General features: G+C 40.4%; 1 protein-coding gene across 1 annotated transcript; it reads right to left on the bottom strand.

Annotated features, from left to right (window-relative positions):
* Positions 1 to 211: 211 nt before the first annotated feature.
* cd248a (CD248 molecule, endosialin a) lies at positions 212 to 7,369 on the bottom strand. The gene has a single exon (XM_076725663.1). It carries the CDS (start codon positions 7,137 to 7,139, stop codon positions 4,815 to 4,817), a length of 2,325 nt encoding a protein of 774 aa, XP_076581778.1. The 5' UTR covers positions 7,140 to 7,369; the 3' UTR covers positions 212 to 4,814.
* Positions 7,370 to 15,265: the final 7,896 nt, after the last annotated feature.

Below are 15,265 nucleotides of genomic sequence, written 5' to 3'. Positions count from 1 at the left end.
TTTCGTCATGTAGTCAATTGTTGTTCGACTAAAACTCTTAATTTTAACATTTTAATCTAGATTTAGTTGTCAAAAACATTCAACATAGTAAAAATAAATTATTCAAGACCAAGAACGAGCATACTGACACCATAGTTTATTAGTTGACAAATATATTTTGTCTCAATTATTGAAATTAACACTGGCTGCCAGCAGGAGCATGCAGCCCTGTGCAGTGAAAAATGCTCTAAAAACCCACTGTCGACTACCTGTACAGCAATAAACAAAACTGATAAAACAGAACACATCTGGTGAACATTATGGTGGAAGCAGGTAGAGATAATGAATGGATGCATGGATGGATGATGATGAGACAGGTAAGTGGAATTGGATATTTGTTTAAAGGAGGGAGAAACATAGACATGGAATTAATGTCAGTATCACTAGCCTTGACCCATGTCCTGAGTGCACACAGCTGATTACAGCACATCTTAATAACAATTTAATAGTAAACAAAAAAAATTAAGGGGGGTGGTTTTTCCTTCGAAAAGCAGAAAAAGCTGGAGAAAAACTCGAGGCATTGCAGTGAGTTGATATGTTGTAGTACTTCTGAATTTTTTGAGAGTGAATCAATGATTGACAGCCAGAAGGAAGCTGAGGATGGACAGACACACAGCAGGTGATCATTTTCAAATATCAGACCTTTCCTCAGCTGAAGACTTGACTCCAGTTTTTATCTCACATCAAGATAAAGAGCAGGTGGACATGGAGGATATTAAACCACGAAGTGGATATTGTATTCCTTCCGCTGGCATCCACCTCCAGGACACATTCTGTGCCCATCCAAAATATGTGCACTGTGTTATTGTGGTCAAGGAGATCTAAGAATTATGCACCTTTTGTGTTGCTCTGGTCATGTTATTACCAAGATAATCAAAGTGTAGCTATTTACCATTGTTGCTAAGAAACACATTTGGCACTTGTCATTGCATACACAGTGCAAATGAGCCCGGTGTGCAGTACTATTTTTTGGGTACTTTATTGGCCTGGGTTTTGCCTCTCAGGCTGCATATGGGCTGCCATACCTTGATAAATATTGTTAAGTCTGTGCGCAATTTGAAAGGAACACCTGAAGACACTATTTAAGGCTAAAAAAATTGATCTCCAGAGGATATATTGTAGTGGCTCAAAATATCATTTTGACAAAATAACTGCAAAACAAATGAATTTTCCATCCACAATAGGTTTTCAAAAGATTTTGGACAGACATTCAAGGTTGGTTCAGAGGGAAATGTCCACAAAACTGAATTTATTTTACATTTAATTGGTTTTTGTACTTTACGCTTAAATACAATCAAATTCAAATCTCATGAGTCTAAAAAATGTCTTAAAAAGCAAATGTTACTTGTGTGTAATTGTAAAATTTTAATATTAATATAATCCTGAAAAATAATATTGAAGAATGATCTTGTGTCCTCAAAGAGAAGTCCTCTGCCCTGGTGACATCATGTCCAAATCTTTCTTAGCAACAGTTGTTTTGTGGCATTCATCTCAGCAGCCATGGAAATAAACAAACAAAAAGCTCATAAAATCATACTCAAACAACAGTGTATTTTTTTTTCTTACTGTCTGTACTGTATTAGCTATATGCTATCCCAATGAATGAGTCATGGTCGCACAGTGAACAGCTGCTCTTCAGAGTCATAAAGAGGTCGAGAATAAAATGCTACTGTCGAGGTCCTTTGATAATAATTTCTAAGTTAACACATTAAATGATTCAGGATTATATATATAAAGTCAGACAATCGAACAGTTTATCCAGATGATTTTAACAGCATTACTTGGAGGTAAAAACAATGAAGTGCACTTGAAATGTTGTTAATAATCCCGCATTGCAGAGAAAAACTGCAGAAGTCATGCTGAAAATATCAGTTATAATGCCTCATTGGCAGCCCAGCAGACCGCCTGCTATTTATTTTTTTTATTATTTTCCTATTTATTTTTGTCATACAGGTGTTGCCTTAAGGTATGCCCAAGCATTTCATTTTTTGCAGTCTTAATACACAAATAATTGATTAATTCACTGCCATGAGGCCCTGCATCCCTAGACCCAAGTTTGCAGCTTTTTCTGGTTGGTAATGGGACAGAATACTGTAGAAAATACAATAGGTCAAAGTTACAGTGATGATAAACTGTCTGGAAAATGATTGATGATTGACGCCTTCGACTTCTTTTTCACCCAGATGAGTTTGGCTAAACTCTCTGTCTGATCTCCTTGTGTTTCTTGCCCTGTCTGACTTCTCTTTAGTGATGTCACTATGCTCCCAGATCTGAGCAAATAACTTGGTAAGTTATTAGAACTGATATAAATGACAGGAAAAAACAAACCACCAAAGTAAGATCAAATACATAATAAAGTAGAATTATACTTAATTATACGAAAATTTAGCATGTGTGCATACATCAGCTGGACTTCTTTTTAGAGACTGTTTCAGAGAGGGTTAGCAAAGATTCATATGAGCACAGTTCAGTTCACTGGGGACTGGATTGTGTCTGTATGCTGAGAGCTGTTAAAGGAATGACAATGTTGAAAATAGGTCAGAGGGGTAGAGAGACAGCCAGAGAGAGAGAGAGAGGGGGAGAGAGAGAGAGAGAGAGAGAGAGAGAGAGAGAGAGAGAGAGAGAGAGAGAGAGAGAGAGAGAGAGGGACCCCCTCTGAGAGTCACTTGCAGAGCCAAAACCTGGTCTTGATCAGTACATTCCATTAGTCAATACAATCACAATGTTTCATTACTGCCAGTGGGGACTGTATCCTGTATCCTGTTGTATTTTCCATAAAACCCTTTCTATAAACATAAGGCCCTTGGGAGATCATGGTCATTTTTTTAAATTACAGTATCCTCATTGTCACACACCCATCCTTCCATCCACCCACATTATACTTTTCTCAAGACGTGACTGCAAGTACCTCATGGCTTTTTCATTGCTGAATCTCTATAAAGATGACTGACAAGAATATAACTATCTAGACAAGATGCTTCAAATTCAGAGTAGTGATGTCACCACTAACGCAGTAGCAAGCACATCAACATCATCCATAAAATCCCTTCTCATGTGTTTGACATAAAAAATCAGCCGGAGGTTCACTACTACCTTTTTCTGGAGTTTTCCAACTATTTCATGGTCTCCCTGAGCAGATGGTTGTTCCCTAATTAGATCACATGATAGAAACAGAGCTATTGCCATGACAGCTGACCAAACTTCATCCCCTAATAAAGACTGCAAGAAGCTCCAGTAAAAGCTAGTAAGTGGACCACAAATGAAGAAATAACTTGTCAAACTAATATTTCCAAGATCAATAATAAGCTTTCACACTCAACCCTTGCCATACTTTTTAATTCACAATTTCTTAACATGTAACAGAAGCAAAGGCATTAGATGTTTCTTATATTTCACAGTCTATCAATGAAATAAAGGCATATTTAATATGTAAATTTGTAATGGCACTTTCATACCCCAGCCATTAAATCATAATTTATCACTTAAATCAAAGGTGTTTTTAACTTGTAAGTGCCTCGCATTTTGTACTTGTTTAATGTTTGGTCCATAAAATTGATACACCCTAATGTCCAATGAACACTTCTCCAAGAAGTCAATGTAGCTATCTTCCCCTGTGTTATTTTTCTTCTTTGACTGTGGGATCTGAGATCCAACATATCTTGGCTGGACAAAGAAGAAAGGAGGAGAAAACATTCTTGGGTGTAATAATGAATTTGGGTTAGAAAGGGTGACTAATAGCCATTTCAAGAGCAAGGTCAAGGTCAACCACTAGCCTACAGAACATTCCCTTTAACCTATTTTCAAAACAAGTCAAGGAAAGGAGAAGTGCTCTTAAACTAGACATGAGAGGGTGAAAACATTCCCATGTGCCGAAAGACATTCCTCAACATATCAGGTTTATGGGGTCCATAAAAAAGGTACGTCATTGAATTATTAAAATTGTTACATTTTTTTGAATGGCTGATGACAAGTATGAAACAAACATTAAAAAAAACATAAAGAACATAACATAAAGAACCACTATATACAAAAACAGTTTCTCTCTCCTATTAACCATTCAACTCCAACACAGTGATTTTCAAATGATTGTTTTCCCAGCATTTTCATGTGACTGCAGAATGTCTTATCTTTGAGGGATATTTGTTACAGTCTCCTTTCACCCACTGCTGATGTGAACTAACAATGCCTCTAAATCCCTTTGACACAGTTGACAGTAACAGTTATCTACAGTGATATGCTATTGAAATTAACTGAGCCTGAGGATTTTGCTGTGAAGAAACTTCATAGAAAAGTTTTACCATCTCAATAAGGCAGAATGCTTTTGCCATCACTACACTGATTTCAGAGGCTCTTTGCAGGATCTGGCTCCAGCTGTGAAATGCTGAAATTAATAGATGACTACACACATTATTCTCAAATATTAGCGGATTGTCTGACATTACTAATGAAGCCAGTAATATATTCTAATCACATAGCCCAGTGCAATCATGAAGCAATCCGATCTTGTGCTGTGTGCTCAGTGTATGAAACATCAAAGCAGTTTGTATCACATAACAACCCCATACCAAAAAAGGTCAGTGGTTTTCAGTGTCCCTTTTCCCTCCTCTATCAATTGATATCTAACAGTAATATCCAAATATGTCCAAACAGTGGGCAGTTCCACAGTCAGAGCGGGTAAAACATTTAGCTTGTCCCCTTAACAAGTCCATTATTCACTCCTGCTTACCTCTGAAGCACAGTCTGTTTATTTAAATGTTATTTTCTCCCCTGTCTGCTTAAACATGGGTCTTGACCCCTGCTGAGGGGTTGGGAGCTCCCTGTTTGTCATGAGCTCCAGAGATCCAGTGGTAGCAGTCAGTGGCATTCTTGTTGCGTGGCTGAACAGCACAGCGGGTGCAGTAGACAATGCCCAGTGCCACCATCACCACAATGAAGATACAGATAGGCACTAGGAGACCCACTAGCAGCCAGGTGCTGCTCTGTTCCCTATCTTCCTTAACAGAATCCAGAGTCCCACCCACACTCGGAGGTGGCTGGGAAGGAAGAAGCTGGGTGGGAAAAACTGAGTCTTGGGAGTGTGTGATCTCCACATAGCCCTTTTCCTGCTCCCCAAACTCCTCCTTTGGGAACATGGAGTTTTCCCTCAGGGGGTACTGTTCTTCTCCTACATTGTGATAACTGCGATCCGTAGGCATGTTGTGGTCTATGACTGAATCCTCTGGATTTCCTGGTTTCTGGCTGGAAGTGGTGAGCCCCACCCACCAATTCCAAGCTCCCTCAGAGATTGTAGAAGTGGAAAGGAAGGGGGGAGCTGTGGTGGTCTCCTCCTCATCGTCTTCGTACCACCCTGTTGTAGTACTGGAGACTGTGGTGGGTGGGGGTGTGGTGTAGATGGTATTTGGCAAAACCTCCAGCTCAGACTGAGATCTCTCTCCCCACTCCCAGTCAGCCTCCCCATTATATATGTTTTCCTCATCTTCCTCAGTCTCCTGTGTTGGAGGGTCCAGTGTTACATCAAAGGGCAGTTCCTCCTGAGGGGCACTGGTGACCCAAATAACATCAGAATCCAAAACCCTGGGTGGGTCAGTCAGCCAGTCAAGAGAGTGCTCCTCCTCCAGAGGCCAGTCAGTGTGGCTCTGCTGTGGATTCCAATCATAGTCAGCCGGGTCCCATACAGGTCCAGGCTGGTGGGTGACCCAAGGAAAAGGAGGTGTGACAACAGATTGGTCATTTCCATCCCCTCTTTTGTGACATGAGTAGTGATCAGACATGAGTTCATAACCTTCCTCACAGTAGCATTCAAATCCACCCTCATAATTCACACACATCTGCTCACAAGTCCCAGGGATCTGGCACTCGTCAGTGTCTTGGCATCGGCTGGCATCCTCAGGCACAGGGGAAAAGCCCAGATGGCAGTGGCAGATATGAGAGCCCGGAGTGTTCTCACAGGCATGTTCACATGGGTCATTTATACACTCATCTATATCCTCACATACACCTTCATCATCCGGATGGTAACCCTCCCGGCATCTGCATTCAAATGTCCCTGGTGCATTCACACATATCTGCTCACAAGGACTCTGGAGGCACTCATCTACATCCAGACAGCCACGTTCATCTGGTGCAAGCATGTATCCTTCAGGACAGGCACAACGATACCCATCTGAAAGGGGCAGACACTCAAACTCACAGGGGGCTCCTTGACAAACATCAGACAGCTCACAGTTCTGCCCATCGTCTCCTAGTTGATACCCATCAGCACATTCGCAGTAGAAGTGAACACCAGCCGGCCTGCAGAAATGCTCACATCCACCATTATTCTGGTCACAGGAGTTGTATGATACAGGGGGATTGGAGCAGAGGGGAGAATCTCTTGACCACCCCACTGAGCCATCTTCCTTCAGCATACACAAAACTGACTGTTCCTCCTTGGTGTCTGCTGGACAGGGTACAGTAGCAACAGATCCAAAGGGTACATGGGTTAGTAGTGTGCTTAGAAGGTTAAATGGCGTGGTATAGAGGGCATTGCCTGCCCCTTCACTCCACAAGGCAGTGCACATTCCTTTGTAGGCATAATGGCAAAGATACCCATCTACAGAGACTGAGCAGGAACCATCCAGCCATTTAAAGTTATCATTCTGCTCTTGAGTGCTGTAGCCCATAACCACACAGCGCGGCACCGAGCACATACTAGGGGAGTCCTCCCTCTGCCAGTTGGTATACTCTGTGTCCTGGTCACCAGTAGTCCAAGAGAAACCCCGCAGTGGGCGTGTGGTGGTACACTGACGTGGCTGGCGCTGCAGACCTATCCATACCCTGACCTCGGCGCGTGAGTGGCGCAAGTCAAGGGTAGAGAAGAGACTGGCAATAATGGTGGCATCATCCTTGCGTTTGATTGTAGCTAGGTTGCCACCTTTCTCCTTACAGGCCCTCCATGAGTCCAGGAAGGTCTTGCGTTGAAAGTAGACCACAAAGCAGCCGTCTGCATTGCATAGTGCATCCCTTTCTCTCAGGTCCTGGCTGAAGACTGAGGAAACTCCAAAGAGCAAAGCCAGCAAGGAGGTTAAAAGAAGAGCAGCACTGCTCACCAAGAAGCCCATTCTTTTTTAGAACTGAATATGTCTCTCCACTCTCCGCTTGTCTCTCACCCTGACGTTCTCCTTGCTTTTATCTCCCTGTCTTTAAAAATGTCTCTCAGCTGTGGCTTTCTCTTTTCTCTGGTTTTGTTGTCTATGTGAACTTTTCTCCCTACATTTGAGCCCTAGTTTTTTTTTCTGCCTGTGCTCTTTACTCTATCCTGCTGAAACAGATCTGCGCTGGAGTTGAGCACATGCAGACATTTGAGAGAGCAGGAGTCGAGGAAAGAGAAGGGGGGTGAGTAGAGGGAGGGCGATATAAGGAGGGAGGGCGGGCAGAAGGGGAGAGAGGGAATAGAGGAAAAGAATTGTATGTTTTTTTTGGGGGGGGGGGGCTCTATGCCGATGTGTGTGGGGGGAGGTGCATGCAAACTGTGCATTTCTTTTTCAGAGCATGTCATATGGTTTTCATAATCCCCGGTCATGGACATAGTTTGGTACTTTGCCATTTACCCACACAGACATACACAAACACATTCATATGTGATACTTGTGATACTTGAAAAAAGTTTTCTCATCCTTAATAACTAAAATGAAACTGAATAATCACTTGAACAGATGCAATCTTTCCAGTAATCATTTATCTTCTTTTTCCTCTTCTCTAGCCTTGAATTCCTCCATCTCCCTTTGTGAATCATTTCTCTCATCTTTTTATTCAATATGACTCAGATCAGCAGGTTCTTAGCATGCATACCTCCTTTAGAGTTCAATACTTTTGACAGTATGTGTTTTGTCTGCTTCATTTCATTCCATACAGGCTGATGGGAGGTTTTCCAACAGAAGCTCCATGGGCATTTTCAAGTTCGCTGAGTTTGTTTGATAATGTTTTTGTATATATTTCCATGCATGTGTCTGTGATGAGTTTGTTGATGACAAAAAAGTGGTTCCAAAGGGTAATATGAAAAGGAACCAAGCTTTGACTTTAGCCTGGTATCTGTCTATTTCCACACATTTGGCAGCCCGCACTAAGAACACTACCAACAGCCAGAAAGAAGATACCAGATGCTGCACAAAAGGTCTGCAACTACATTAATAACAACAATGATCTTCGTCATGCTAATAATTCTCAGATTGGGATGGGAAGTAGGGAAAGTAGCTGAGGCCGCTGGTGTGGAGGAGGAAGGCCTCTGGGTTTACAATGAAAACAAAGCCAGGCCAGTGAATTGGAGACTTGTGTTTCTGAATGGGGGATGAAGGTATGTATGTGTGTCTGGGAGAAGAAGAGGAATGGGGATGTGGGTGGGGGGCAGTAGCAGGAGTCCTATGAGTCTGTAATAAATCCAGTTGAGAGCCTATACTGTATATTATGCACCTTACTGTTGCATGGTGTAAAAAAGTTACCTGACCTGAAGCTACAGTACAGTAAATTACTTTTATAAGTAACTATGTCTTATCTGAACTACGCCTGCAGTGTAGATGATCAAAAAGTACTGGACACCAGCAGTGAATGTTTGGCAGATTCATTAAGTTATTTTGAAAATAAAACATAACTTTGTCCAGCAGAAATATGTTTTTCCTCTCTTGCTAATTATTTCACAGCCCCTCACATTTGTCTTGCAATCCCTGGCCCTAATGTTGGTAACCACTGCCATAATACACTACTCTTTGCTTAGCCTTGTAAGCTTAACACATACTGAGGTTGTTTATTGAAAGTATTTAGACACAGTGACATTCAACATTTAAAATGTGGCCATCAAAAATTTCTATGGGCAAATCAGCCTCAACTGCACTTCATCACTGGTCATGTAATCAAATATTGGAGTCGTCCATTGATGGACAGAAACTATTTATTGTCCACATTAGTGTTTAAATTTTGTAGGGAAAATCTAAAACTGCACCATTTGAATTTGTGGTCTTGACTGCAGACCTCCATGAGAATGGTGAACCAGAGAGTCCAAAACAGAGCAAGTTATCATGATTTATTAGCTGTGTTTCCCTGCTAAGCTAGAGTGCAATCTGTGCTCCACAAAAGAGACATGGTTTCAGACAGTTATGAGTCAAGAGTCACTGGTATAAATGAACAAGTGAACAAATTCCAGTCAGTGTTCAAGCTATCTTAGAGAGCTTTTGTGACTGACCAGAGCTGACGTTTTCCTGGCTGCCTAGTGTGACAGCAATTAGCTCGCCAGCCACAGTAGTTTGCAAACTACCCCTCAAAGTAGTCACTATGTCAGCAAGCTTTTAGCACCAACTGATTTGAGAGGACGTGCAGAGGCACTTTGCTGTGCCACTTCTAGTACGACTGGGAAGTGTTTTGCAATTTCAGTCAGAGACAGGAGGTATCAAAATGGTAATAATATGAAATGTAGATGAGTAATGACCTTGTGCAATAGTTATGGTTATCACAATGAAGGGGATATACAACTAATGAGGTGACAAATAGAACAAAATAGTGAGAACTTTAAGAAGACAGACGGAAAAATGTGAATTTATGCATGTGTCTCTATTCCTCTAGTGACCCTTCACCTACAATACAAATACACATTATACTCACACACACACCTATACCCTGTCTCAGCTTGGTGAAAATTCAAACCAGGAGGGAGTTGAACCATTTGTCCCCCGCTGTGATATCACTCACACCAGGCAACCTCTTCCAGCTGGCCTGTTTTTATGACAGCTTGATATGTTGAGGTTACCTGGTGTTTAATGATCATGACTAGCCTTTAACACACGCTCACTAAATATCTTTTAACAAGTCCCTGCACGCCTGTCTCCCAGCATCCATCAGTGCTCCACAGTCCCCAGCACTGGGGCAGACAGCATAAATACCATGTGTGGATTGATATCACAAGATCGAAGCAACGCTGCTGTGAACAATACGTGGGCTGGGGTGCGTCACAGTCTGACAACTTTATTGGGTTATCTGTACAGATAGATGGTTCATTCACTCACACACATGCACATGCTGACTTCTTGAATGTGTCTCCAGCACATGAACAACATTTGGCCTGTCAGAAGTGAGGTTGCCACTGGATTAGCTGAATATGAGTTTCACGGACTCTTACCTAACAAGACACACATACTCACATAAGTAATTGCTGTGATCCATGGAAACTTTTCTCGCTTTGATTTTATACATTCTGTATACTACTATATACTTTATCTTATTTATAGGGATCTGCAGTTTCCCTTCCTTTTCCCCATAGTGTCTGGTGTTTCCCCTCTCCCTCTGTCTCCCGTGTGTCTCTCCCTTGTCTGTTGTGTGTGAGTACGTTTCACAGCAGGCTGTGGCTGACAGGTTGAGCTCGGCCTCCTCCTCCCCTGAGCATAGCTGCTGTCAATCATGCAATCAAGACTTACCTACTCCCATAGTATACAAGCACTGGCTCTCCACGCAGTATTGGTCGAATTGTCAGTTCGTCCATGTGGTAATGACTGAGACCCCTGTAGAAAACACTCCTTGTCTTAATGGGTGTTGTTTTCCATCTTATTTTATACAAATTTTCTATTGCTGTTTTTTTTGTTCATTTGTTTGATACACTGACACCTGTTATGCCCATCCAAAGGCAATTTTAAATCTGGTGGTCATATAGGCATGAATCATTTATGTATTTTAAGAACTGAATGGTAACCATAACCAAATAGATATTAAACCAGGTTTGCACTTTATTTATCATGAATTTACTATTAGGTACAATATAAAAAATAAGCAAATGCAATTCAAAAACCACTTGACAATTTAGAAATAAAACCAAATGGGAATTGTAAACTTGTAATGACAGTGAAAGTATTACATCATAATTTTTGAGCCACAGGTGGCCATATCTTACATATTTTCCCTTTAAAATGAGATTCATTTAAGAATGCCTACAAATACTCTTATTGATGCTTTATTGTTCTACACTCAAATGTTAAGAGCAGCATAGGACTTTGAAATAAATAGCACACATTGGCACATAATAATTCTCCAAAATGCAAGAAATGAAGTGTCTGACCCTAAAAGTCTCATGGCGGAGGACCAACAGCCAGTTCATCATAGTTTATGATAACGCAGCACAGTGAGGATACAGATGTTTATAGAAGCAATGAGCAAAGCCTAAACACTGATCTGTCTTACACTGTTAACAGAGAGTCCAGTCTGGAGTGTAGTTCATCCACTTCACTGATTAATCACAGAACTTTAGAGTAACAATAGGCTTCACAATCAAACAAAGCGTTTATATCAATTGATATTTCTGTTCATATTCCCTCTCTCTCTCCCTGCTCCTGCGAATCCTCATCATACTTTTTACCAATTTACCAATTTTTTAATACCTGGTTTTAGGGAGGTGCTGCAGTACCCTCAGTACCCCTACTTCCCACATCCACTGGTTTTGAGTAAAATTATTGATGATGATTGCCTTTGCATTGATATCAAAACTGCATGTATTTACATACCATATACATAAACACACACGCAGAGACATAAGACAAGACTAACAACTAGACAAAGAGAAGAAGATCTGGAAGCTGTACTTGACTGGTGAGTAAATGAAAGTCTGAACTGAAATTGATAGCAGATTACATCACTTGACTGTTGACTGCTTAGCTCCCTTAGATTTCAAAATCCCTAAAGTGATTTTAATGTAAGAGATGACAGACAAAATTCACATTCTTTGTTCTGTGTATCCCAAAATTCAGCCAAAGCTAGCATGAGGGTTCAGTAGTCTGAGTTAGACAAATCAAGTTAGCACCCTCCAAAGTTTTAAGTCATTTTAGTGGGTAATTCAGTCTTTATGTGAGGGCCCATGGTGACCTACAGGTTCAAGGCATCGGCCATGAACTGCAGCATCATACAACACCCCCAAGAAAGTACTACCAAAACATTCATTCATACATTCAGATGGAATACTCTTATCACAGTAACATACAGTATATACAACACATTTGATGACATAAATGTACTTAAGATGGCAGTTTTGTACAGTGCATATTGTACATTCTCACAATAATCCATTGCACATGAGGTGGCTGACTGAATTACAGTGAACACTGTCTATATCCAATGAATCATTTTTATAAACTTCTTCAAAACAATGCTATCAATAATGTGCACAGATTGAAATGGCCAGCAGGTGTCTTGGATTATGATAACCGATTTATTTATTATTTATTTAACTGTCAACACAGTCTGACTGAAATTAGATAATTATGCATTTCATGAATAACAACAATTGTTGCATTTTCTGAAAATATTTGTTTGTCCACGTTTACAGTCACATGGCTGACATACAGTTAAATATTTTTGTTTGTTTGTTTGTTTGTTTGTTGTTTATTTTGTGCCATTTGTTAATCATTTATTATTATTTCGACACCTCATTACTGTAGTCTGCTTTAAGGATTCTTAATCTACTACAAACAAAAACACTGAATAAATTAACCTCAAAATACTTTTGATTTGCTGTTGTAATCTTTTGTCTTAGCAGTACTTGTAGTAGTTGCAGCAGTAACAATAATAGGCCTCAAGCCCCCAAATAAGCTGAAGTTCCTTGAGGAACCTCCGATGGTTCGAAAATGGTGCTTTGAAGCATGCAAAGTGGTTCCAGACCTTGGTGCAAAACAGGGCTCCTCAAGGAACAGGCAGTTAAACACAAGTACTGCACTGATGGAAACACACAATACTCCCTGTAAAGCATTTTTCGTGTATTGATTAAACAAATGATATTCAGACAGAGAGCTTTAGGTGCTATGCACATGAGGTAGGTGATGTATTTTTGAACAGAACAAGGCTAACTAGTTATTGACACCTGTTGACAACCATATTGTTTATCAGATTTTCTCTGCTGGCAAACACTTAACTGAACTGGTTTTCGGTTTGAAGATGGGACTTTATTGATCCCACACCCGAGAAATTTAGTCATTACAGCCAGCAATTATTACAAAGAGCAAGCACAGTGGCATAAAGAGGTCAAAATAAAAAATAGAGAAGTATACAGGGTACAGAATAGAAAAATAACTATGTATATGTACATTTCTACTGATCATAAAAAAAAAAAATGGTCAATGCCACACAATCCTACTGCCATAAAAAAGTACTGCTGCTATAAAAAAGTACTGTTGCTAAGAGCCAACAATGGTAAGCAGGGAGGCAACTGGGTTCACACTTAATGAATGGGCGATAAGTTGCTGCCTCAGGGCTTCAGTTGTGTTTCCTGACTGTAGAGACACAGCAGTAAATAACCAGCTGTCCGCAGGGAGGGTCTGTTGTTTATATGGGAACCTCCAAAGCGTATTTCACTTATCTTGATTCTCTATTCTTAACTTCTTAATCTTTACTAATGATGAAAAAAAAAAAAAACTTAATGTAATGAGTGAGGCCACCAGGGAACAATGTAGCGTGAAGTCAACACTCAACAGACTAAAACCACCACCACACTGCTGAGATGCAGAATGAATGCCTCACTAACATCGCAAATAGATGTAATAAGCATGATTGGCATGATGGTTGTGAGGGACAGGTTTATATTTGAGCGATAATGAAAAGGGAAAATGATCAGGTCATTGTTTATTAACTGCCCAACAGCATATTTCACAAACTAGTCAGCAGTTTTACCATGAAGACACAGCTTGACTCCTCACCACCATCTGCTCGACCTTACCTCTCACACTGGTTAATGTTCAAGTTTGCTGTCTGTTGTAGTGTCAAACATTCTGAAATTACTGTTTTAAATAATTTTTAGGAATAAATTATCAAGGCCCTTCTTATTAATGCAAAAAACATGAAAGTCATGCAGCCTTTAGTATAGCACTATTATGTAGACTCACTTTCACTCAGCACCTCCAGCTCTGACTTCCAGTATCTAACAACACATACTGTGCAAATGTCTTGCTATTTTGTCCTCACTAAATAAACTTCCATACAGGATGTCCTTATACTGAAACACAGAACCAGCTACCTTTGTAACACTGGGCTCTTTCTCCATTTTACTGCCATTATGTCTAAATAAACCTGACAGGAACTGAGGTCAAACTGTATTATACTCTGTGTCTGTCTTCCAGCTGTTCTGCCTCAATGCCTAATGGACTGTATATCTGACTTCAGCAATCTGCTGGACTTAATGTATGTCATTTAGGTGGAGGCAAAATAAACATTCTTCATGGAACTATTCAAAACAACAGAGGCTTTGAAGACTGTTTAGACTGTATGTGTTTTGCATGCCAAGTGTCTGGAGGGAGTGTATGGGATCTCCAAACTGATATCCTGCTTCCCCTCCCATCACCCTCTCCCCACTTCATCACCCACTTCTCCCACAAGAAGAGCCAGGTTTGATCCAGGGTTGTGAGTGTGCAGTGTAACACCAGCACTGTAGATGGTGAACTGTGGATAGCGTCTAACAACATCTCGCCTCATATCTCTGCTCACCGTGCTGTTTCTGATGTCATAATGGGACACAATCAGCTGTGGCTGAAGCTCTCAGGCTGAATACAACACTTCACCATTTATTTTTATTCCTAATTGGATCCCCATGATCTTCCACAAAGTGCTCTGATTTATTAAAAAATAAATAAAAAAAATGTAATTTAATTCAATGATCTTTTTTTCTGAACTTGTAGTAAAGGTTTCTATGTAAAAAGCACCCTGATTTCTGAGCGGCAGCCTTGGCATCGTCCCTTTGAAGCATCAAAGATCTCAGCTCATCATCTAACCATGGTGCAGTACTGTCCTTTACAAAACTTTGTATAGAAATTCAAGTGGGTTGAGTCACAACCTGTGTAAGATGGCAAACAATGGCTATACACATCAGCTTGTAATATAATGGACATTTAAAAAAAACCCCAAAACAATAAATATTCAAGTCACGCAGAAGGAAAATATCCTTATATCTGTCACTGTATTTAGAGTTTTGCATATTCCACCTCAGAGTCATCAGAAATGTCGTCCAGGTGTGTTTCTGAAACATGAATAATGATTGATAGTCCATGGGCCAGACCAGATATCGGTACCACTCAGGGTGACGAAGGTTACTTATATTTTTTTAAAAGATCTATGTCTGTAGATGATATTTTGGTATGATAGACCTTCCAGAGTGGTAGCTAAATCATAGTTATCAGCTCATGAAGTATACCCGCCCCTTCAAGAAATTGCATTTCAGATAACGGTACATATC

The sequence above is a fragment of the Chaetodon auriga genome, chromosome 24 (genome assembly GCF_051107435.1).
Source record: "Chaetodon auriga isolate fChaAug3 chromosome 24, fChaAug3.hap1, whole genome shotgun sequence".
Lineage (NCBI taxonomy): Eukaryota > Metazoa > Chordata > Actinopteri > Chaetodontiformes > Chaetodontidae > Chaetodon > Chaetodon auriga.
This window is presented reverse-complemented; position numbering and strand designations above follow the sequence as displayed.